General features: G+C 36.0%; 1 protein-coding gene across 1 annotated transcript in view; it reads left to right on the top strand.

Annotated features, from left to right (window-relative positions):
• Window positions 1-23,372, top strand: part of PDLIM5 (PDZ and LIM domain 5) — a 125,226-nt gene that overhangs the window by 57,543 nt on the left and 44,311 nt on the right. The window contains exon 2 of the mRNA XM_081303662.1: window positions 8,305-8,456. Coding sequence (XP_081159788.1) covers window positions 8,305-8,456 — 152 coding nt within the window. The remainder of the gene's footprint in view (window positions 1-8,304; window positions 8,457-23,372) is intronic.

Raw genomic sequence — 23,372 nt, 5'->3', positions numbered from 1 at the left:
AGCTTAGAGAGCAAAAGGAAGAGGGTGAGTGAAGGAGGGGATGTTTGGCTATCTTTTAAGAATGGAAGGGGGATGCCTGAAGCAGTTCTGATTGCTCTATATAAAAAGCTGTCTTCTTTGCCCTATAAGTCGTCAAAGTGGGCTTCTAGTCCTTATGAATTTGTAGCTTAATAATAAACAAATAGTTGTGAACCTTTGCTGTGCTATGTGCATATGTGTGGTATGTGCTCAGCAGCTATATGAGGCATATTGAATTGTAGTCTGCATTTTCAGAGAGATATCTGAAGCTTAGAGAGGTCAAGGAACTTTAGGACATAAAACCGGCAAATTGCACAACATGAATATGAACTCATGTTTTCCTGACTTCAAAGTCTGTGCTGACTAATGTAGCAAGTCATTTAACCAGTTTGAAGCTCCATTTCCGGCTCCCTGTAAAACACTAAAACAACCTCATAGTTGTGATAAATGATGGAACCCTCCCCACTCCTCCTCACTGCCCCTCGTCCTTGACTTATTGTTGGTGCTCAGTGAATAATACTAGTTACTTTTTCCAAATTGTTTCTTTCCCCAGGCAGTAAAAGATATGTGAGGGGAGCTACTCTCCTAAAATGACTAAAGGAAATTTATCCTTGGATAGTTCTGTGAAAATAAGGTGAGCGAAGGTGAAGGCCCTGGTACTTTTTTCCCTGGCATTGTTTCTACTCCCCCAACTCCCTTCCCCTGCTTACTGAAGACTGACTTCCTTTTAAAGAGAAAACTTGTAATCCATAATTATAGATAAAAGGGTTGAAATGCATCTATTCCCAGAGGGGAGTTTTACTTTGATTGATATTAGATTCTTTTCTAAGTTGATGGGGAGGCTCAATAAAGATATCATTTTCTCAAAGAGTATACATTGTCCTGTATTACTGTCATTTCAGCATGAGTGCACAGAACAGAACTCAAAGGTAGTTGCAGCTTGTGCACCATGTTTGCTTGCAACTTCAGAGAGACCAGATTTTTTTTAAGTTATTTTCCATAAACATAACTGGAAGTCCTAGCACACCTGTGATCTACAGAGAATAGTCTCCATGGTGATCAAGGTAGTCTTTTCTAGAGCTACAGTTTGAACATGGAGAATGAATAACAGTTTGAATGTTCATGGAACCCTTCACAAGCTTAGATAGGAGGAAAGAAAGCAATGTTCATGAGTGCTGTTGATCAATATTTGATATTGGAAGAGCAATTTAAGATTTGATATTGGAATAGCAAATAAAGGGAACCATTTAGGGCCCAAAGAGAGTCAAAGTAATTCAGACACTATTTATAGTTTTTATGTACCATCACATAACCAGGACAAGGCTGCCATCTCCACCAAGGCTGCATGTCTCAGTGTAACAGCACAGACCATGGTGCAGGAGACAGACAGGTTCCTGGGCAAGAGTTTTCCAGAGTATTAGAAATAGGGGACAATGTGTTGGGCCTAAGACCAGAGGCATGGGGCTGGGGATTTAGCTCGGTTTCAAAATGCTTGCCTATCCGAGTTATATCCCCAGCACTGCCAAAACTCTCCACTGTCTATCCCCCACACCCCATCTCCACCCCCCCCAAAAAAAATCAAGACCAGAGGTGAAGAGGGCCTAGAATATGTGCACATGGCATGGGGTGAATATTGGAGAATTTCAGATGACGGGGGCTGAAGTGAGAAAGGTACAGAGGAAAGTAGGCAGAGAGAGAAGGAGGGAAATATTCTATAAACTGTGTGGGACTCGCAACCTCAGGCAAAGAAAGGTAATGCTTTTTAAAGAAGCATACAGATACAATTAAGTCCATGGAAAATTGGACAGCAGTACTAAAAAATGCATTTAAAGATCAAAGGAGAAGCATTTCTTGTGGTTAGTTTGATTTATACTAATCTTGACCCAGGAGCCTCCTAACACTGCTTCCTTCCTACACATTGTGCATTTACAAAATCCACACACTTATGTCTACCATATAACATGTACAAGATATACTGCTGACAGGAAGTTAGTACTGCTTCAGACTGACATAAGTTATTCAGACTTGCAAGATCAGTAAAAGATGAGCTATGTAAACAATAAATGACCTTGGAGTCTTTCCTTGGCTGCTCACAATTCATAATAATGCTGCATACTACCTAATTAAGAGAAAAGAAACATTTGTCTTTCTGATGAGTAAACAGCTTGAGGAAGTTGTTCTGGGGATAAATGAAGCTTATGGGGAGTGTTCAGTGAGCTGTGTGCTCCCCTTTCACAAGTCGTGAATTTATTTGTATGATCAGGCATTTCCCACTGCATAGTTCAGGCTCTTCATGCCCTTATATTTAATTCAGGTGAGTAGGAATCCTTGCTAGAGACTAATGAAAATGGTTAGACCTAAGAAAAGACTTCTTAGTGTTGAAAACCAAGATGATTAATATTACTATACTCAAAGAACTGTAAACAAAAAGTTTATGTGGCAGTTAAATCTGTAAAAGATTGTTCAGATGTCAGTGGGCGTTTGTTTCCATTTCCACTAATTGTTTGAATTATACTCTTCCTTATCTTTGTTAGATAAAGTTAGCAAGGGAAATTGTAGCACCTTGTTAGAAGTCCTAGAAACCACACATTATCAACTGTCCAAAATAGATTTACTTTGTTCTATGTAACAAAATAAGGTTTGACTTTTGACCATACTTAGATCATTTCTACCTGATTTAAGATTCTGATTTTCAGATCAGAGCCTATTTTTTCTCCTTGTCCAATGAATTTAAGAGCATTTCTACTAGAATTTAGTGTATTAAACTGATGGACTTCCTTATTGATTTTTTTTTAAAGGGGTAAAGTTCACTATTTGCCCAGACTGGCCGTAACCTCCTGGGCTCAGGTGACCCTCTTGCCGCTGCTTCCTGAGTAGGTGAGCTGGGCCTATAGCCATACACAACTATACCCAGCTGATTTTTGTTTCTTACTTAATAAGATCTAATAAAATATTTTTCTAAAAAATTCAGTATAATACAATTCAATACAATATTCAAGGCTCTTTAAGAAGAGCAAACTATGAGCACAATCACTGACCCCCTCCCCTTTTTTTAGTTGTCAATGAGCCTTTATTTTATTTTATTTATATGCATTGCTGAGAATTGAACCCACACATGTACCTCACACATTGTACCTCACACATGCTAGGCAGGTACTCTGTCACTGCACTACAATCCCAGCCCCATGATCACTGACCTTAATGGAGCTTATTTTGAAATTAGAAACAGATTGATAAAAGATTATAGATGGCTTGTATTTCAGACTTTGGTTTTATTCTATATGGTATGAAGCAGAAAGCATTTGAAATTTTTCTACCCCCATTTTATAAATAGGGCATTGACATGTATAGAACTTTCTAGTGTTTTTGATAGTGGGACCATTGTATGAGGCCAATAACACAATTCAGCAAACTCAGGTGAATTATAAAAAGGTCTATTTTGGTTCACATTCTGGAGATCCAAGGTTGAGGATCCATACCTGGTGATGGCCTTCTTGCTGCAGAGTCCCAAGATGCTGCAGGACCTTATCTAATTGTAATCACCTCCTAGAGGCCCTACCTCCAGACCCCATAGTTGAGTTCATTTTCTACCCAATTAACGCCTCACAGTTGGGATTAGATATCAATACATGAACCCTTGGCAGACGCACTCAAACCATATCTAAACTTTATCAGCCACCATTCTGGAAATGTGAAGATAGAGGAAAGGAAGAGAAATTTGTAAAGTTTGAAGTTAGAGAAGGTCTTTAGAAAACTCTCATGATGCCAGGTGTGGTGGTGCACGCCTGCACTCCCAGCTACTTAGAAGGCTGAGTCAGGAGGATCACAAGTTCCGAGCCAGCCTGTGCAACCTAATGTAGACCCTATCTCAAAATAAAAAGGTCTAGGGCTATAGGCCTGTGTTAGAGTGCCCCTGGGTTCAATCCTAAATTCAGGGGAAAAAATAGGAAGAAGAAAAAGAAAACTCTGATGGTAAGCAAGTAGGTAATAGGAAAAATCAGGGTAGGACTAGAAAAGAGGAATGGAAGGCTAAACAAAATTTACTACTTTTGCTAGATATGAGACCCAAGAAAGAGTTAGAGCTATATAGGATTTCTGTGCTCCATGGTCTGAAAATAAGGGTCATAGAACAAAAATAGTCCTAGAAAAATAGATAATTCTGAGAAGTTAGTCTTTAACATGAGATGATAGGATCTCAGTAGTAGACTACTGGAGCAAGAGGTTGAAAAGTTTGGTTATGGCATTGTCTTTGATGTGATTATTTTCTTTTTTTGAAGGGGAGGATACCAAGAATTGAACTCAGGGGCACTTAACCACTGAGCCACACGCCTAGCCCTTTTTTTGTGTTTTATTTAGAGACAGGGTCTCACTGAGTTGCTTATTGCCTCACCGTTGCTGAGGCTGACTTTGAACTCAACATCCTCCTGCCTCAGTATCCCTAGCTACTGGGATTGCAATTATCTTCTTCCTACATTGTTTGTTACCTTTTTGTTACCCCCAGACTGTGAATATTTAAAATGTTTCTGTTTGGTACATTTAGAGCAAATGCCTATAGGCTTTAGTGTTTCTATTTTAAGACTTTTTCATGTGATGAGGTGAGATGATAGGGAGGTTAGTTGAGCTGTAGTTGTTTCTGGTGTGTGTGTGTGGTGGGGGGGTCATATGTGTGCACTTGCCCTTCTGGTTCATAAATCTAAGATAAATTATAAAATCTAAGATGAATTATGATGTTTTACTTTTCCTCTTATCAGGACTTCAGATTTTAATTTATTTCATCATTTTAGTATGGAATAGATATTGCTTTGTCTCACCAACGAACTCTTTCAGACTTGACTCTTATTTTAGAATTAGCTCACACAGAGACTTCTAAAGCAGGCAGGAACCTTCAAAGGCCTTTGAGATCATCTAGGACAGCTCCCATATTTCTCAGAATAGTAATCTGATGTTGAGGTAATGATAATAGTCAACATTTATTGAGCTATTATCTCATGAAATCATTATAACAGTCTATAATGTATGTGAAATGGCTTTCTTTCAGTCACGTAGAAAATGGTAGCCATAGCTGACTTTTTAGGACTTGTTTTCCTTAAAAATATATTCACAATTTAATTCTTTGCAGTAGAGAAAGGTAGTCTTTTGTATCAAATCAAATATTTTGAATATTTAAAATAATAAAATACTAATTATAACACTCCACTTATTATTTAATATAGTAAAATCATATAAGTCATCTAGTAAAATTCATATATTTTGTGAAGGTCTGTAATGTGCAGAAGAAACACAGTCCTGGTACTTGTCTCCATGGGTCTAGCAATCAATACTATTTTCTTGATTTTTAGATCTAAATGCTTGTTCTTGTGTACTTGGATTGCTCTGCCTTAATGATGATGATGATCTATTTATTTATGGTACTAGGGCAGGTTGAACCCAGGGATGTTTTATCACTGAGATACATCCTTAGCACTTTTTATTTTTTATTTTGAGACAGAGTCTAAGTTACCAAGGGTCTTGCTGAGTTGCTGAGGCTGGTCTTAAACTTGCAGTGCTCCTGCCTCAGCCTTTGGAATTGCTGGGATTACAGGTATGCTCCAATGCACCCAGCTTGATCATTATTTTTAAGAGAAGAATTAGACAGCTAACGGTAGCAAAACCTACCTGAGCATTATGTGTGTCTTATTTATTGCTTTGCCTCCAGATAATGAAATTATTAAATTAATTTTCAGCACCTAGTTCTTGTTCAGTGAACTGAGGGTTGATTTGTTTTGTGTTGTTTTTATTAGAAAGTAATTTTACTATTTTAATTAGAAAATAATTTTGCTGGGTCTGGGGCTAGGGCTGGGGTTGTGGCTGAGTGGTAGAGTGCTTGCCTAGCACTGGGTTCAATCCTCAGCACCACGTAAGAATAAATAAAACATTTTCTCTCAACAAAAGAAACAATAAGAGAGATAAACAGGGAGCCTACATCCTGGGAACAAATCTTTACCCCACACACTTCAGATAGAGCCCTAATATCCAGAGTATACAAAGAACTCAAAAAATTAGATAATAAGATAACAAATAACCCAATCAACAAATGGGCCAAGGACCTGAACAGACACTTCTCAGAGGAGGACATACAATCAATCAACAAGTACATGAAAAAATGCTCAACATCGCTAGCAGTCAGAGAAATGCAAATCAAAACCACCCTAAGATACCATCTCACTCCAGTAAGATTGGCAGCCATTAAGAAGTCCAACAACAACAAGTGCTGGCGAGGATGCGGGGAAATGGGTACACTTGTTCATTGTTGGTGGGACTGCAAAATGGTGCAGCCAATTTGGAAAGCAGTATGGAGATTTCTTGGAAAGCTGGGAATGGAACCACCATTTGACCCAGCTATTCCCCTTCTCGGTCTATTCCCTAAAGACCTAACAAGAGCATGCTACAGGGACACTGCTATATCGATGTTCATAGCAGCACAATTCACGATAGCAAGATTGTGGAACCAACCTAGAAGCCCTTCAATAGATGAATGGATTAAAAAAATGTGGCATTTATACACAATGGAGTATTACTCTGCAATAAGAAATGACAAAATCATAGAATTTGGAGGGAAATGGATGGCATTAGAGCAGATTATGCTAAGTGAAGCTAGCCAATCCTTAAAAAACAAATGTCAAATGTCTTCTTTGATATAAGGGGAGTAACCAAGGACAGGGTAGAGACGAAGAGCTGGAGAAGAAGAATAACATTAAACAGGGATGATAGGCGGGAGGGAAAGTGAGAGTTAAGGGAAATTGCATGGAATTGGAAGGTGAGCCTCAGGGTTATACACAATTACATATAAGAGGAAAGGAGGAGTAGGAGAAAAATTATATAAGTGGAAGAAACGATTTATAGTAGAGGGGATGGAGAGAGAGAAGGGGAGGGGAGGGGAAGGGAGGAGAGAGGGGACAGTGGAGAATGGGATAGACAGCAGAATACATCAGTCACTAGAAAGGCAATTTGTAAATCAATGGAAATGTAACTGATGTGACACAGCAATCTGTATACGGGGTAAAAATGGGAGTTCATAACCCACTTGAATCAATCTGTGAAATATGGTATATTAAGAACTATGTAATGTTTTGAACAACCAACAATAAAATAAAAAAAAAGAATAAATAAAACAAAGGTATTGTGTTCATCTACAACTAAAAAAAAATTAAAAGAATTTTGCTGTGTTTCTTAAAATTATTAGAGATTCTTTTTAGATCTTATACACACACATATAATATATCATAAATGTTAACTCCTTTAATCATTTTTAAGTGTACAGTTTAGTTGCGTTAATTGAATTTATCATAGTGTTGTGCAATCATCACCACTATTTATTTCTAGAACACTTTCATCATCCCAAACAGAAACTTTAGTTTCAAGTACTAGAGGAATACTGGTTACTTCCTTTCCTGGGCCTCATCTCACCTATCTTCTACATTCAGTGTAATCTGTTTAGACTTATTGAATACAGAGTTTGTCATTTGAATTAGAATAGTTTCTTTTGATCTGTATTTTTTCATATTTCTAGGTATCTATGAAAACCACATAATTTTCCCTTTTATTTATACTTGCTGATTTGGAGCAATGAAATATATACACATGAAGTTTGAAAGGAGCTCATGCTAAATGATATAAATACATAGAAAAAAGATGGGGGATTTAGAACTGTGAAACACAAAGAAGTCTGAAAGTCTCAGATATGAGTTTCCTCCCACTTCTGCGGAATGCCTGGTGCAGGAAGCACACCCAGTATAAAAGATATTTGGGCCTGTGATCTAAAAGAATTCAGTCCCCAAACACTGGATATGAACTGGACTCAACAGGAAGGACTGTTCGATAGATCCTCCCTCTGTGTTACTCTCTGTGCTCAAACAAAAATACAGCTGTTTAAAGAGTTTTTAAAAATTAGTTCTAAAAGAGTATAAAAAGTCCATTCAGATTACATACTTTTTCTTCTGCTAAAATGTGAAGTTTCCTTAACTACTTCTCTTCCTCATTCATATTACTATTACTGTTGCATAATAAAGAAATAGAGAAATTATCAGGAACCTTTCTCAGAAAATTATTTCACTTTTTTATAGAGTAAGAATTTAAGAAATATGTAAAAATAATTGGGCTTTTACCTGATAAGCAGTATAATTTTTTGTGTTATTTAAAAAGTATATTAACATATGTTTGATATAAGAAAAATATAATTTTTAATCTGCCTTTACTGTTCTTTGTTTTTTAAAGATTGCTGCTCCTAATGAAATCTGTTTATTACAGCTAAAAGATGGCGGCAAGGCTTTCCAGGCCAATGTAAGAATAGGCGATGTGGTCCTCAGCATTGATGGAATAAGCGCCCATGGAATGACTCATCTCGAGGCCCAGAACAAGATTAAGGGTTGTACCGGCTCTTTGAATATGACTCTGCAAAGGTAAATTGTTAAGTTTGGCTCTGAGAGAGAAAATGATACTCAAGAATTTGTGTATGCGTGTATCTCTCTCTCTCTCTCTCTCTCTGTATGTGTGTGTATGTATGATTCATGCCATTAACTAAGAAGCAGTTTCTATTATCATTGTTTCAGGTAGATAAATAAAAAATGTAGTAACTATTCAGTTGGAATATTGAGCAGTATGAGAATTGCTGAAAGCTCTGGATTATTTCTCCACACAAAGGCATGTTTGCATATTCATAAAAATTGTGTGTACAGTTTATAGTTTCAGAGAATTCAAGTATTCCTGAAATTTCTTATGAGGGCTAAGAATTCTTAATGTAGGGGAAAAAATTCTTTACCCTAATATTCTGAACAGTATATTAGAGGGTATTCCTATTTAATTTAAAATATTTTAAAATTTTTTAGTTGTCAGTAGACTTTTATTTTATTTTATTTATTTATATGTGGTGCTGAGAATGGAACTCAGTGCCTTGCACATGCTAGGCAGGCGCTCTACCACTGAGCCACCACCCTAGCCCCTTATGGGGTGTTCTCTTACAGTGCATTTTCCCATGTTTTTCTTCCTGAATACATTTTTTTTGTACTAAGAATTGAACCCAGAGATGCTGTATCACTGAGATACATCCCACCCCTTTCAATTTTTTTATTTTTTGAAATTTAATTTAATTTTTCCCCACATTTTTTATTGGTGCATTATAATTTTACATGCTGATATCAGGGCATTTCTACATTTTTGTACACATACACAATACACAATATAATTTGGCCAATATCACTCCCCAACACTTTCCCCCTGCTTTTAATTTTTTATTTTGAGATAGGTCTCACTAAGTTCCTGGGGGCCTTTCTAAGTTGCTGAGTGTGACCTCAAACTTGTGATCCTCCTGCCTCAGCCTTCTGAGTTGCTGGGATTTCAGGTGTATAACACCTTACCTGGCCACAAATAATTTTTATACACTTGTTTGAAGGCTGGATTTTAAAAAATTATTATTTTTTACATTATTTTGAACTCACTTTTAAAATAGTCATCTTTATATTAGGTATTAGAACATTCCAACATTAGGCCTGCATTGAAATCACCTGTAGTGTATGTTAAAAATACTGATTCCTATGTTGAATCAGAATTTCTGAAGGTAAGCACCAAGAATTACATTTACATTCCACTTGATGCTAATGAGTTATAAAGTTAGAATTATTGAAGTGTCCTGGGCTTAGTTTAAAGGAAGCAAGTAAGGGAATGGAGGGAGAGAGGGTGATTGAGTGATAGCTCAGAACCTTAGGTGTATAAGAAAGGAAGCTTGGTCATAGTTAGGGAGGGTTTTAAACAAGTCTTGTGTTTGATGATAACGGAAAGTGCACTGTATTCTGTCAAAATTGGAAAACACCATCAAGACCCTCCCCAAACATCTCACAGTCTTCCATAAGTTATCATGTTTATTGTGAACCTTTAAAAGGATGATGTTTTCCCATTATCTTTGGTTATGGAATCTTTTTATCTTGGAGCCTCTTGTGGGAATGGGAGTTTTGTGGAATGCACTTTGGAAATGCTTCTCAGTTCTTTGCCACTGCTATCCTAGGTGTCCTAGGATTACTATTTAAAGGATTTATATGGAGTAAAATATATTTGCTTGTCTGGATGAGTACTAAGTTAGTTGAATAAATTTTTTTTTTTTACATTTTGATTTTGACTTAGAACTACTTCAATGTATTATGACTTTCTAACTAGTTCTCTCTTTGGGGTCCTTTTTTTGTGTGTGTTTTTGTTTTTATGGAAGAAATTCCTTCCAGTAGGGTTGCTGAATTGATGTTTATATGTATTTTACATTTTGATGAATATCAGCTATGCATTTTAATAGTAAAAAATAGTCAATGAGAAAAGTACTGTATTGCATAAACAATTGTTTCAATATTATCCTTCTGTTCTATATATTGAGACATGTAATGTAAAAGTTGTTACTAATTAAATGAGGTGTTCATTTTTTATTTATAGGCATTTGTACCATGTATGAATCTTGAAAGGGAACCAAGAATGTAAGAAGCTTAACTTATCTGAGATATCTCAAAAATAAAACAAATACAAATGATTATGGTCTGTTTCTCACATTCTAAAATTGCATGTATATATAACTGTATAAGCTCTTTTTTTCTGGGCTATGTGTCATTTTTTTCATACTACCCTGCTTGTTTTCACATTGTGCTTCTTATTTTATAACCAGGACCTAGTATCTTATTTTCTATTGAAAACACTCTGGGCCTCATAAGAATAGATGAAAACCAGATGTTACTCTGTTTTTATGCATTTCCAACTTAAGCAGTCTGCTACTGACTCTAATAAAGATTCTTTTAAGCTGCTCAAGTATAAAATCTAACAAATCAACTTACAAAACCAACTTGTTGCCAACATTTGGTAATTCTACATAATCTTATCTTCATTTTTCTAAATATAGATAGTCAGAGACCTAAAATAGGGAGAATTTTAGAGTCCTCTTCTCATTGTAATTCTCTTCATGTTTTTGAACATTTCATGTAAAATAATATCAGCCTTTTTCAATGTTGTCTGTATTTAGCGAAATTCATGGTATATCACTGACAATGTTAACTGAAGAAAGTTTTGCTTTGTAGGGAAGAAATACAACTTTAAAGAGTTATATTTGATTATTTTCTATACCAAGGCCATATTTTTCTTAAGTTCTTTCTGTTTGTTATAGCCAATATTTCTGAATTTGAGGAGCATCTTATCTGGCCTCCAGTTACTCTTTTATCCCACCTCTCACCAATCAGACTGCTCCGAATTCCCCTACAACAGTACTTTCTCTGTGCAGCTCTTTTCTTTATAAATATAGGTTTCCTCATGAATATGTAGTATCTCCATGACAGACTTGTCTGACTTTGGTTTCCCTAGAGGCAGAACCTGAGATGGGGGTTGCTCTGCAAGTGATACATGAAGCATCTTCTTTCAGATGTTGCTTGTTGTTCATAGTGAGCGAGTGAAGAAGGATTGAGGAGCAGGAGAAACTGAGATGAACAAAGATGTGATTTCTCATTTGAAAAATCAAATTTCCTCATTTTATCCATCAGGAAATTGGGAACAAAACTGTACCATAGAGTTTTTCTTGCCTTGAAGCAAAGGAACTGGGTTATTTACCCCTCCCTTGCATGTTAGTTCTTGCTACCAGCTGTCCTGCAAGAGCGAGAGAGAGCAAGTACCTGCAAGACAGCCTACACTGCAGTAGGAGGGGGTTTCTGTTGCTTCTACAAAAAGTTTCTGGTGTGGACCTTTAGCAACAAAGCAAGGATCACCGGGGGCATGAGTATACCACATCCACAGAAAGGTTCCTGAGGATCCAGGCTGGGTGCAAGAGTGTACACTATGAGCTCTATCCAGACCTAAATGCTGTGCTTAGAAGATGATGGTCTCTGCCTGGATACTGAGTGCATGTCTATTTTTTTCCAGAAATGTAGGAGGCTGAGGCAGGAGAATTGCAAGTTCAAGGCCAACCCTGGCAACTTAATGACACCCTGTCTCATGGTTTAAAAAATGAAAGGGGCTGGGGATGTAGGTCAGTGATAAGGTACCCGTGCCACCAGGTTCAATCCTAGTACAATACACAAAAAAAATGTGTTCTCTGTAACCTAATCCCACTCAAGTTGCTCTCTCCATGTCACCACTAATCCTTGTCAAATATCCTCCATTCCATTTAGAATAAGTTTCTCAGCATCTCTCACATGCTCCTATGGCCCTTTGTGAAATTTGCTTCATCTGCAATGCCTACCACCTGTTCGCTGCCCTTGTGTGCCTTTATATCCACAAAACCTATATTAACCCTTGTCTTCTGCCTATCGTCTTTCCTACTGCTGCAACTCATTCATGTTTTACCTCTCAGAACTTACATGAAAGAGTTTATGCCATTCATTTCAACATTTAATTATACAATAAGTATAATCAGAAATAACAAGATCCATTCTTTGAGTCATGTACAAATAAACATAATTGATTAATAGTTATATCCAGTGCTATCTATATTATTAAGTAATTAACTTAATTAATCTTATTTCTCCAAATAGGCTCCTTAAAAGCAAAGACCATGTTTTTTGCTCATTTTTATTTAGCAACATCTTGGATAGTTTTGTGCTTTTGATATCTAATGAATAATTATTTGATATATAACCAGCATTATTTGCCAAACATGGAATTGTTTATTTCACAAATATTTATTGAACTTTCAGTATGTTCCAGGTATTATTATAGATGCTGGGAACATAAGACTGAACAAAACAGAAAAAAATCCCTGCCCTCATAATACTGACATTTTAGTGAGCAGACAGGCAATAAACAGCAAAAGAGAATGTGTTGTATATAATGTAGTGTGCATTACTGGGAACATAAAGCACATAAGGGAGACAGGGAGTGCAGAGGTAGAGAATTGCAATTTGAAATGGGGTGGTGAAGAAAGCCCCAGTGAGGTTGTTGGCTGTCTGGGGCCTGACAGTGCCAAACAGAGAGATAAGCCAGTGCAGTGGCCTGTTGGTGCAGAGTGAGTGGATACAGACTAGTAAGAGGTGAGGTCAGAGGGGTAGTATGAAAGGGGCAGAAGTGGAATAGAATTTGTCAGTCACTGCAAGGTTCCAATGTAAGTTTTCTTGGGCCTATGAAAAAATTGTCAGAAGGCTTTGGAAGGTTACAGCTGCTTGGCCAGAGCTAGAGCAAGATTTGGGAGAAAATTGACTTCATTATTAGAAATGGAAGCTAGAGGAAGGAGCTGACCAACCCCCCATCCCTAGTTTATTAGTGAATGCACTGCTGAGGCAGGAGAATTGCAAGTTCAAAGCCAACCCTCGAAAATTAATGAGACTCTGTCTCATGATATAAAAAAATGAAAGGGGCTAGGGATATAGTTCAGTGATAAAGTACCAGTGCCACTGGGTTCGATCCTAGTACCACAAAAAACCTAACACTGTAGAAACACATGATGATAGCTGGGTGTGGTGGTGTATACCTGTAGTCTAAGCTACTCAGGAGGCTGAGGCAAGAGGATCACAAGTTTGAGGTCAGCCTCAGCAACTTAGCAAGCCTCTGTCTCAAAAAAAAAAAAAAAAAAAAAAAAAAAGGAACTAGGGAATGTAGCACAGTGGCAGGACATCCCTAAATTCAATATCCAGAATAAATAAAGAAAGAAAGAGAGGAAGGGAGGAGAGGATGAAGGGGAAGAGAAGGGAGTGGAAGGGGAAGAGACACCTGATGATTACCACTATTAGCAAATTCTTTTCTCCTTGGCCCAAGAATATAAGGGTGGAGAGAACCTAAGAAAGAAAGCCCAATGAAAATTACCAGCCATTTTCTTTTATGAATCTTTTATTAAGTACTTTTATTACATATCCATTACTTTTTTTAAAAAACTGTATGTTTTCGAATGTGTCAAACTTAATATCCTAAAATAGGGTGTCTAATGCATATAGAGATGTAGGAGACTTTAATTTGTATTCTATCCTTGAAAAGGATTGGAATTTTTTCCCCCTGCAACTGAAACTAATTCTAGGAGAACTAGACTATGAAAAATTTATTAAAATTGTTTTCCTTCTCAGGGAAATTGGTCAAATAGCAGTGTGCTTATTTTTAAATACCAAATCTGAAAGAATTCCCCACGCAAAGACACTTTGCCGGGAGAATTCCAATTTTATTGCAAAAAGCTGTGTGCTTATATAGAACTAAAGAGGAGATGGTAGGGCTTAGATAAATGGCAGGCCACCCGTTTATTGGCAAGTTCTTCCAGATATCAGCTCCCGCGCCCAGGAATTAGCTCTCATTGGGGCTAAGGTTCCCCGCCAGCGAGATTTGAAATTGGCGCCGGCAGGAGAGTTCACAAGGGCGGGAACTTTTGGTGCCACTGCAGAGAAGAAGAAGGTAGGAAGAAGAAGTCCTTAGGTGCCATGTTGGGGTTTTTTCTCTGGGGTACGGCTGCCGTTTATACTTTTCCCAACAAAATTCATTTTGTGTATAATTTTTGATTTAAGTCAAAATAGATCATTTAAAAAATTATATTATTTCAACTAATAAAAGAAGAACATTACATTCAAAAGCTTTGATGTCTAATAACTATTAACTATACTAGAGTTGGCTTCTGTGGATAAGATTTTTAACTACTTTGTTTATTCAATAAACATGTTCTATGTTTATGTACATAGAACAGATAAACTTGCTGTTAACTCACTGATTACTTGGGGAAACCAGCTTCTTGGCCTTAATTTTTTTTGTCTAAAAAATGAGGACAGCAATGATTTCTAAATTCCCTTTTTGTAGTAAAAATCCTGGTTCTTGTTCTGGTTTTTCAACTGTAAATGGATAAATTCCCTAGAACTTGTTATTAGATCAAACCAACTTAGTTTGCTTATTTTGGCTGAGAGAATCAGGAAATGAGACTTTTTTTGTTGGTGCTGTCTTAAACTATGCCAGGTTAGCACAGTGACTTGTTACACTACTCTGCTGACTTTAAGGTGAAAGGTAGGTCAGATAAGATACTCAAGTGGCATTTAATCAAAAAAGTACCATGTACTCTTATCCTTATTTCATATTTTTATATTAATTTTGTTGGAATCACAGAGAACATACATACAGCTTTTCAAATCTTCCATGTTTTTTACATTATTTATAATAGTATATCTATTGGTTTTTTGTTTTGTTTTTATTTTGTTCTTCAGACTTCATTTAGTTTGAAACTTGTTATGTCTGGAAGTAAAAGATCTAGAACGGTTGAGTTTTAAAAAATATTGATGTACTTACTTTCTTCGTCCTCATTCTCATCCTTCAAACAACAGAAGAATTGTCAGAAATCCAATAGCTACTGCTAATGAATGACAGATTGGAATAATTTAATAAGCACATTGAGTTACAAGAAAAAAGAAAAAGTAGCCATTGTACCAGACCGAAGCTATTAGCCATCTTTTGTTTCATTTTAACAGATTGCTTAATGTCCTATTACTGTTAGCTTTATGGGTTCAACTCTGTTTTACTTTCACTATAATAGCATAGAGGCAGGATTTTAGATTTTTTTTTTTTTTTAATAATCCTGAAGGCTTTACTCTCTGGGATATTTCAGTTCAGGTGAATTAAAAGACATTTATTTGGATTCTCTTTTTAATAACTAAAGTCTTCTTCATTCTTTTAAAGTTATTTTTTTTCTCTTTTGTATTTTACAGGCTTGTCTAATGTCTGTTCTGTGATTTCGATTTTACTTTGTTTTGCTTGCTTGTTGCTTTTGATTTTTAATTCTTAGTTTGGAGGATGCTGCCTTTCAGAAGGAGTGAGTCTGACTCTCTCCCCCGCAAACCCACATCATTGAAATTAAAAGTGCTGCTTAGGAGAGGGGATGAGGACAAGCATGTGGATATCTGTTTTGTGCATGGCTTTTCACTTATGTCATTTAATCCTTGTATTAATCCATTGAGGAAGGAGTTATTATACCCATTTTTCAGATGAGTACATAATCGTTTAGAGAGTTTATGTGATTTGCCTAACAAAGTCAGTTAGCTTAAAATCTGTGGCTTCTTTACTTTCTTTGCTATAGCAAAGGACTTAGTGAGTAGATTCGTATTTATTATCTATAAAACAGACTAAGTAGCACCATAGCCATAACTTATCTTCTACTTGTAGGCAGGCACCAGCATTTCTGTTAAAAATTACTTTTTATTTTTATTCACATCTATCAGAATTCTATGATAACAATTACAATGAATTATTTTGTGTTCTTAAAAAGACCCTACATATTACAATGAAGGGAAAAGGATTAAATAGGTTTGAGTTATTAGATAGGAGCAAACATTCATTTGATTATTGACTTGTGTATATGGTTGCCCATTCTAAATCAGAATATTACTTATTTTTCTTTCCTAAGTTTATAAGACAGTTGACTGTATTTTCTAATTTATTTTTATATTCAAGTTTGAAGACTTTTTTCTCCCTTTCTGGTGGTGGTTCTTTTTTTTGTTTGTTTGTTTTCTTAATACTAGGGCAAGCACACTACCACTGAGCCACAGTCCTAATTCAAACACTTAATTCTTTAGTAGGATTCTTTGTATGTATCAGGTGTAACTAAGGCTTCAAGAAATTTAAAATTTTATGTCTTTAAGGACTGTGTGCTCACTAACACTAAAAAATAGATCGTAATTGTCAACAAAAAGTCTATAGATGAAAAAGTGTTTATGTTATATATTTCTTTTTCTTCAATAGGAATAAAGATAATTGAAATAGATTTGAAGGACCAACATAAGTTATCTTTCTTGAAGAGTTTGTGGCAGTTTGACAGTAAGCAGATGTGGTAAATGTGGGTCAGTCAAGATGTATTTTGAATTTTGGAAATTTTATACTTTCAGCTTTACATCTTGAAAATGTACAGTTATTTTTTAGTAGGTAAAAGTCTTATGTTTATAAAGGGAAAAAAAGTATTTCAAATCTATAGGCCTTTGGGGAAAAATTGTAGGAAACAGTTATTTTAAAGACCTGTTTAATTTCAACTATTTGTTATAAATTTTTTTGGATCATACCTAAAATAGTCCTTGTGACAGAAAATTTTAATATGTAGAATTCTTTGTAGGGAGAATTTTAAAAGAAGGGGCATGAAATAGAGATATAAAATAAGGTGAATGGAAAGAACATTAACTTTGAAATTAGGCAAATTTAGTGCACATCCTGGATATATCACTTCTTAGCTGTGTCCCCTTAGGCAAGTTATGTGAGTTTCTGTTCTTCATTTATAAATGGGCATAGTCTTACCTGCCTTGTCAGGCCATTAAAATAAATGAAATAGCATATGGAAAGAACCTAAGACATGATACAGAGAAGTTTTTTTTTCCTTTCTTCTCTCCTCAATTGATAAATGAGTATTAATATGGTATCTATTATAAACTTACTTCTAGGAGATAATATTTTTTTTTGTTTCTTAGCAACAAAATTGGGTGTGACTGGAGGAAAATAGGGAGAAAGTGACAAAGGGAAGTCAGGTAGGTCATTATCTGAAAAAGTCAGAAAGATGCAAGTGCTTGAAGAAAGGATTCTTTAGTTCAGTAAGTGGGTTTGGGTCATAAAATTGTAATTAAAGCTTTTTAAAACTGTAATGGATGCAAACATTGTACTTATTGCTAACTACTGCTTTGGTTCAGAATTATTGTCTTAAGCAATAATTTATGGCCCATCTGGCAGGGAAAATAATATTGCAAAGAGAAACCAGTACACACCTAAGTTTTGTTTATTCTGCTAACTCATTAGAGGACCAGGACAGTTGTAATTCTCTTTTAGTGTTGGTTAAGTCAGAAAGATAAACAGACTAAAAGGGTGAGGGTTTTTTTTCTCTCATCCTCCCATCCAAATCCATGTATATTTCCTTTTAGTAATTTTCTGAGTAACATTAAAGTCCTGTAAAAATTTCTAACTTTCAGACTGTTTTTATTATACTTTCAGAATACATTTCTTTCATTAACACTATCATTAATTACTGAGGTATAGTTAAAATCTCATATATTCCTCAAACAAAAAAAATTTGAATGTTTCCTTCAGTGCTACCTTATAATAAAGAGTGATTTATAATCTTTGCATTTAAGGAATTTATAATCTCTTCATTGGGATAAGAGACAGAATGTGTCACAGGGGTTTGAAGGAGGGAGAATCCATTCAAATGGGAAGGTTGCTTGGAGCTGCTGAAACATGGGCCAGGCTTGAAGGTTGAGGAGGACCCTGCAGATGGAGGAAAGCACCCTGAAGTGGAGATTTTTAATCTCCACACATGTTAAATGAGTGTGTTACTCCAACTGGAAATAGATACAAATGGAAGGAAAGAGAAATTAGAACATTACTTTGCAGGGTCTAAGGTATTCAAAGTTTTGATCAGAAAAGTGACTTGAATGGACAATACATAGTGAGACAACTTGAAAGAAGATAGAGACACCAGAGCACAGAAACTAGATAAGGATTGCATTTACCTGAGTAAAGTGAGGACTTGAAATAGAAAGCAGAGGAGAAATGAGAGAAATTAAAAGCTGCAATGTCTCAGGATTTTAGCCTCCTTGGGCCCAGGCTAGGTGTTCTGCTCCTTTCACCTTCCTCTGTTCTTCTGCTCACTGTGGTCTGGTTTCTGCTCCATCATGTTACTGAAACTGCTTTTCACTTGAATGTCTCACAGATCCCTTTAGCCACAAGGTTAAAAAGAACTCCACTCCTTGTCTTACAAATTCACATCTCCTGCTCCTGCACTTACCTTGGCAAATGGCCCAGGCACCCTATTACCCAGATCAAAAAGACTCATTCCTTCCCTGAACCTCCCATATTCATCTATAACCACCGATAATTAGCCTTTAAATATGCCCCAAAACAGATTGCTTTGAATACAGTAGAATAAACTAGTTTGGCATCACTGTGAGGTGGTGGGGAGAGGCTCAGCTCCTAGTTAAGTGCTGACATCTCACATTTGTTGAGTATATACAAATAAATGCTTGCTGTGCTTACTATGCTGATCACTGGACATAGAAAGGATGTCCTTATACCTGATCTCAGGGGGTTCACGGGACAAGTTCAGGGTTTCTTTGTTTTTGCAGTGCTGGGGATTGAACCCAAGGGCCTCACACATGCTAGGCAAGGAGACACTGGTTTCTAACCTTATGTAAGAACCTTCCTTTTTGTGTGTAAAACATTTATAGATAACCCTTTTTTTCCCCTATATTAAGATGATAATTGCATTTTTTAGAAATTGCAGATTTTATAATTTTTAATTGCAGTTCTAAATGAAGATGTAATTTTTCTACATTTATGCCCAAGAATCTACAAACATACACCTGATTTAGGCAGACTTTATTGATGGATAACTTGTGAAAAGAAAATGGTGTGCCAGTTACTTCTAGCTGCCTCATGTGTGTCAAGTTGGGAACCACTGGCCAAAAATACTTCAAAACATCTGAATATAGACAGACAGGAAAGCAGAGGAGGTACAGCAAAAGGGTGGGGAGAAAGATGCAGATGGAAAGACACAGACCACAGGACTATTAAAGGTGTAGAATACCTTGAGAAGATCTCCTGCCAGCAACTGCTTATTGGCAAATTACAAGGAGGAGGATTCCACCAGATTAACCTAATCTGTATTATTGTTTTAAACAAAAACAGCTAATTAGTGGTTTATAGTGAGAATAAACACTATTTGCTCATATGGAAAGGGAAATGGAAAGCGACCCTCATTGTTATACAAAATTACATATAAGAGGTTGTGAGGGGAATGGGAAAAAAAAACAAGGAGAGAAATGAATTACAGTAGATGGGGTAGAGAGAGAAGATGGGAGGGGAGGGGAGGGAGGATAGTAGAGGATAGGAAAGGTAGCAGAATACAACAGTTACTAATATGGCATAATGTAAAAATGTGGATGTGTAACCGATGTGATTCTGCAATCTGCATTTGGGGTAAAAATGGGAGCTCATAACCCACTTGAATCTAATGTATGAAATATGATATGTCAAGAGCTTTGTAATGTTTTGAACAACTAATAAAAAAAAAAGAAAAAAAAAGAAAAGGGAAATCTGAATAATACGCAGTATGTTTACTAAGTGGTAAGATCACAGCTCTTCAAGATCAAAAACTACATGTTTATTACATAATCAATACATTTATTGCCTTGAATTGTAGATAATGTTTTATTAAAACAAAGTAATTTTTGCTACTTTTGCCTGATAAGTTTAGAAATCATGCATGAGAAGATATTAGTAGATAAATAATGGCAGTCTAGTTTATGGTAGCAGTGTCCTTAGAATTCCAAATAAACATTTTTGTCCATAGCTTAAGAGCTTTCAAAAGGATTGAAATTCAGGTCATTCCCATCTGTTTTTCAGTGGCTGCTGTAGCTATTATTGTCTCAAAGACTGAAATAGCTTAGGCTTTTTGTGAGTTGAAAAGTAAATGGGAGTGATTGTGTAAAACACATATGTGGCAGACTATTTATACTGTCAACCTTTTTGTTTAATGTACTTAGCATTTTCACCAAAAATCAGCCTTATAAATAGGCTTCTAAATGTTGCTAAGCCCCTCCTAATAAATTCCTTTTACTCATCATAATCTCTTCTCATAGTCTTTGAAACTAAAGTGCCTATAAAAAAGTGTTATATTCATGTGTATGTGTGTATAGATTTAATTTCTCTGGTAATACAGTCAAGGTCCATTTCTGCATTACAATAAAAGCCCATAGTCTTGAATTAACATACCTTTCTCTCATTCCTCTGTCTTTACCTCAGCTTTTGTTGCTGAGGTTTGTAACATTGTTTTCCTGTGTAATTCATTCTATAACAGCGAATGTGAGGGACTTTCCAGAGTCTTTTGTTTTACTTGAATTATGTTATATAGGCTAGGCTTTGAAAGAATGAATACTTGTTAGTCCCAAATATTTGTGTTATTGTGAGAATATTTTTGACTACCAAATTATTCGCAAAACTAAGAATATTTTTATTTTTGAAAGATAAGCTAGTTAACTGCATCTTTCAAAGTAGAATTTAAATTTAAATATGGAATATTATCTCTTTTCCAGATTTCACGGGTTCTGTAATGTTTGTGTAGACTTTATTTTCTAATTAGAAGCCTCTTCCTTTTCAGTGTTACTTGTCTCCAAGCAATTATGTGTGTTTTTCTAGTGGAACTTTTCTGTGATGTTTTTATGTTTGCTATGTGTTGTTTACAGTTTAAATTACTTTAGTATTATGCAGGAAAGTTTTCCTTTTTATTCATTTGAAGAAGCTTATATCTACTATAACAAGATTCTTGCAAGAACTTTAGCTATTAATTTTTTTCTGAAACATGAAAAAAGTTTTTCTTAAAGTTGTAGGGTAATGTCAATATTGTTTCTTAGTACACCATAGGAATTTAGTAAGTAAAGCCTACTAAAGAAAAAGAAACTTGTACTTTAAATTCTTGTTCTTAACACATCACTGAGCTAGCATCTTGATATCTTCGAGTCATTTAATCTTTTTTGGTGGGGGTGGGTACTGGGGATTGAAGTCAGGGGCACTCAACCACTGAGCCACTGAGCCAGCCCTATTTTGTATTTTATTTAGAGACAGAGTCTTACTGAGTTGCTTAGCATCTTGCTAAGTTGCTGAGGCTGGCTTTGAACTCAAAATCCTCTTGCCTCAGCTTTTAGAGCCACTGGGATTACAGGCGTGTGTTACCGTGCCAGGCTCAGTCATTTAATCTTTTTTTAAAAATTATTAATTAATTTAACTTTATTTTTTTACACAAATGGAGTTCAACTTTTCATTTCCCTGGTTTTACATGATGTAGAGTCACACCATTCGTGCAATCATACCCATACATAGGGATAATAATGTCCATCTCATCCCCCTACCTCCAGTCATTTAATCTTAATATCAGCTTTTTATGGCAGGTGTCATCATCCTACTTAATAAGGATTTAAACAGATACTCTAGAGTCACACAGCTTGTAAGTAAATAAATTAGAATTCAATCTCTGGTCTGTTTCCTTCTTAATGTAATGATTTTTCTGTGTCATCCCACTGTCTCTTTAAAACATAGAAGCTATATTTGTTACTGCACAGTCACAATAAATGTTTCCTGTCTGAAAGGTCATTTTGTTCTTCCAAATACAACACAATAAGGTGTTTTGCCATTAAATGTATTTACTAGGAGCAGAAAAAGAATCAGTTTTGGAGACATTTATATGATATTCCAGTAATTTCAGTTCCATGGGCCACACTAGCAAGGAGTCAGTGGTCTTTGAAAAATTTTGCTTTATTAGAAGCTTAGAAAATATTCCAGTGGCAGTAGTACTTCATTCATTCCCCTTGCATTCTGACATATGTATTCTCTGAATAAGTTGAAGCAGCTTTAATTCTGTCTTCATCTGTGAAAAAGTTTTTTAGTTGAATTAAAGTATGTGACTAAGTTTGAGAATAAAGAACACACTTCTTGGGCTGGGGATGTGGCTCAAGCGGTAGCACGCTGGCCTGGCATGCGTGCGGCCCGGGTTCGATCCTCAGCACCACATACAAAACAAAGATGTTGTGTCCGCCGAGAACTAAAAAATAAATATTAAAAATTCTCTCTGTCTCTCCCTTCCCTCTCTCACTCTCTCTTTAAAAAAAAAAAAAAAAAAAAAAAAAAAAAAAAAAAAGAACACACTTCTTAGATTCATAGCATTTTACAGTTTGAAGCACCACCAGCCATTTGTCAGTTTATAGCCCTAGTCCACCAACTCCATTTGTCTCTATTTATACTTGAGAAAATTTTTTTTGGCCTGTCACAACTCTGTCGCAGTAGTAACGGTGGAATTAGAGTTATGCAGTGGAGGAGGGAAGGAAGAACAGACGGGCATTAGCCTATAATCTTAACCTTCCCACCCTGCATGCCTCTCGTCCTTGTTTTGCTCTGTTGCTTTTCCCATCTGTTTTATGGTTCAATTTCAGTGTTCTTTTAACTGTCTCATCAGTATTTATGCTGGGAATGGGAAATTCTGGATTTAGTAGCAAATTGGTTAATAGAAAATACCATAGCTATTAAGAAACCAACATGTTTCCCATTTTCTGTAACCTCTCCTCCCACTTTAAGTTGCTCATTTTCCTGCATTTCTTTCCTTCTTTGGAGCCATAAACTCCTTCCACTTGATTCTAAGGTGCTCAAATGTCTTTCTCCAACTGTATGTTTTCTAGAATTTGAATAAACCAGATGTGTTTGACATATAGAAATTGGAAAGTTATTTACGTAACTTTCATTGGAAATAGAGACCTTAAAAAACAACCAAGAGCAGCCCCTTTTATGTGGGTTTGGGTGAATGATGTCAGAAAGGAGCAGAGTAGCATTGTTCTGTTGTCTTCTATTTGAGGTTCTGAAAAGAAAGAAATGGTGATAGTAGGAGGAAGGAG

Source organism: Spermophilus citellus (assembly GCF_964194105.1).
Source record: "Spermophilus citellus genome assembly, chromosome: 8".
In the NCBI taxonomy this organism is placed as follows: Eukaryota; Metazoa; Chordata; class Mammalia; order Rodentia; family Sciuridae; genus Spermophilus; species Spermophilus citellus.
This window is presented reverse-complemented; position numbering and strand designations above follow the sequence as displayed.